This window comes from Myotis brandtii, unplaced genomic scaffold (assembly GCF_000412655.1).
Source record: "Myotis brandtii unplaced genomic scaffold, ASM41265v1 scaffold986, whole genome shotgun sequence".
NCBI classification, from domain to species: Eukaryota; Metazoa; Chordata; class Mammalia; order Chiroptera; family Vespertilionidae; genus Myotis; species Myotis brandtii.
The window spans coordinates 1068045-1069508 of NW_005372102.1; the positions used below are offsets into that span (position 1 = coordinate 1068045).

The 1464-nt window shown below is 61.7% G+C and overlaps 1 protein-coding gene across 1 annotated transcript in view; it reads left to right on the forward strand.

Moving 5' to 3' along the window:
• CPZ (carboxypeptidase Z) overlaps nucleotides 1-133 on the forward strand; it is a 16076-nt gene extending 15943 nt beyond the window's left edge. Inside the window, exon 8 of the mRNA XM_014533449.1 lies at nucleotides 8-133. Within this exon, the coding sequence (XP_014388935.1) occupies nucleotides 8-89 (82 nt within the window). The 3' untranslated portion in view covers nucleotides 90-133. The remainder of the gene's footprint in view (nucleotides 1-7) is intronic.
• The last annotated feature ends 1331 nt before the right edge of the window (nucleotides 134-1464 follow it).

Below are 1464 nucleotides of genomic sequence, written 5' to 3' on the forward strand. Positions count from 1 at the left end.
GGCCGCCCGGGGCCGGGGGCAGGCCCTGGTGGTGGTCCTACTTCACGGCGCTGAGCCAGCACAAGCCGCGCTGGCTGCTCAAGTACTAGGTGCTGCCCGGGCTCCCGGTCTGTGTCCCAGCGCATCCCAGAGGGCTGTGTCCACTCATTAAAGTATTTTATCTCCTTACAAACCTGCTGTGTGAGCACCTGCTGGGGACCAACTGGACCCTGGCCGAGTGAGGCCCCCTGGTGGCCACTCTCGGGCTGCCATTCAGACCCGCCTGTGCGTGGTCCCGGAAGCAAGGGGGGCTCTACGTTACAGAACCGAGCTCGCGGCCCGCCCGCGGTCACGCGTGGAGAGAGGGGTGGTGCAGGAGCCCAGGCTCTGGCCCTGCTGCTGAGGGCTGTGTCTGGGAGGGTGTGGAGGTGGGATGCTGGGGGAGGGGAAAGGTCAGGTGCCTGGCTGGGACGGGGGGCAGCAGGTAGCCCCCTCAGGGTCCAGGCCCCAAGGGCAGGAGAACTGGCGAGGACCTAGAGCCCGTCCGTCCCTCCAGGGTCGCGATGTGCAAGGATCAAGGGAGTCCATGGCCCAGAGGCCATCTGAGGGAAGGCCCGCTGACTCAGGACACAGCCCCGGGGGAGGCTGGGGAGGGTCTGCCCACGGTGCTCTCTGAGACTGAGGAGATGCCAGAGCCACGGGGCCCGGGGCCGGGTTGAGGAGACTCGGGGGAGTCATCTGGGTTCCTGGGAGCCATGGCGGCGGCTGCGGGAGCTGGCCTGGCGGGAGCGGCCTGCCTGCCCGGGGTTGCGGGTGGCTGTGGGTGGCTGTTTCAATTTCCTATCATACCCAGAACAGGGAGCCTGGCCTGCAGGTGGGGAGAGGGAAGGTGACCTCGTGGGGGTCGCTCCTGGGTGTGAGGAGGAGAGGGAGGTGAACAGCACCCCGAGCAGCAGCAAGGCGAGGGGGAGTACAATGCCGACCGCCAGGCGCGGGCCTGGGCGGAGCCCTCTGGTACAAGGTGAGACCACAAACCGGGGTTTAGGAACAGGCAGCATGTGCTTAGGGAAGGGGGTGCAGGAGGCCAGGGATGAAGAGTGACTGAAAAGAGGGGGTGCCGAGGGGGTGCCGGGAAACGCGCCGGACTGAGCCCGGGGGTTCCTCTTCAGTCTGGAGAAGGCGAACGGAAGGCCACACTCACAGGGGCAAGAAAGACATTCTGGAGAATGAAAACAGTTTATGGGTCGATGAAACATAAATCTGTGCTATACGCTAATCAGCTTAGCCGCTGACTCCATGCAGCGAGTTATTTAAAAATACAAGAAGAATGGGATAAAGGCAGGATTCTGCTAGGGACTGCAATGTTCAAACCACTCATCCAGCAGACGATAAAGCAGTCATTCCGTTAGAGAAATGGAATCACAATCCACAAACTCAATTTAATAGCTTGTGTACAAAACATTTCTTACTTCAGAGGTTATGCAT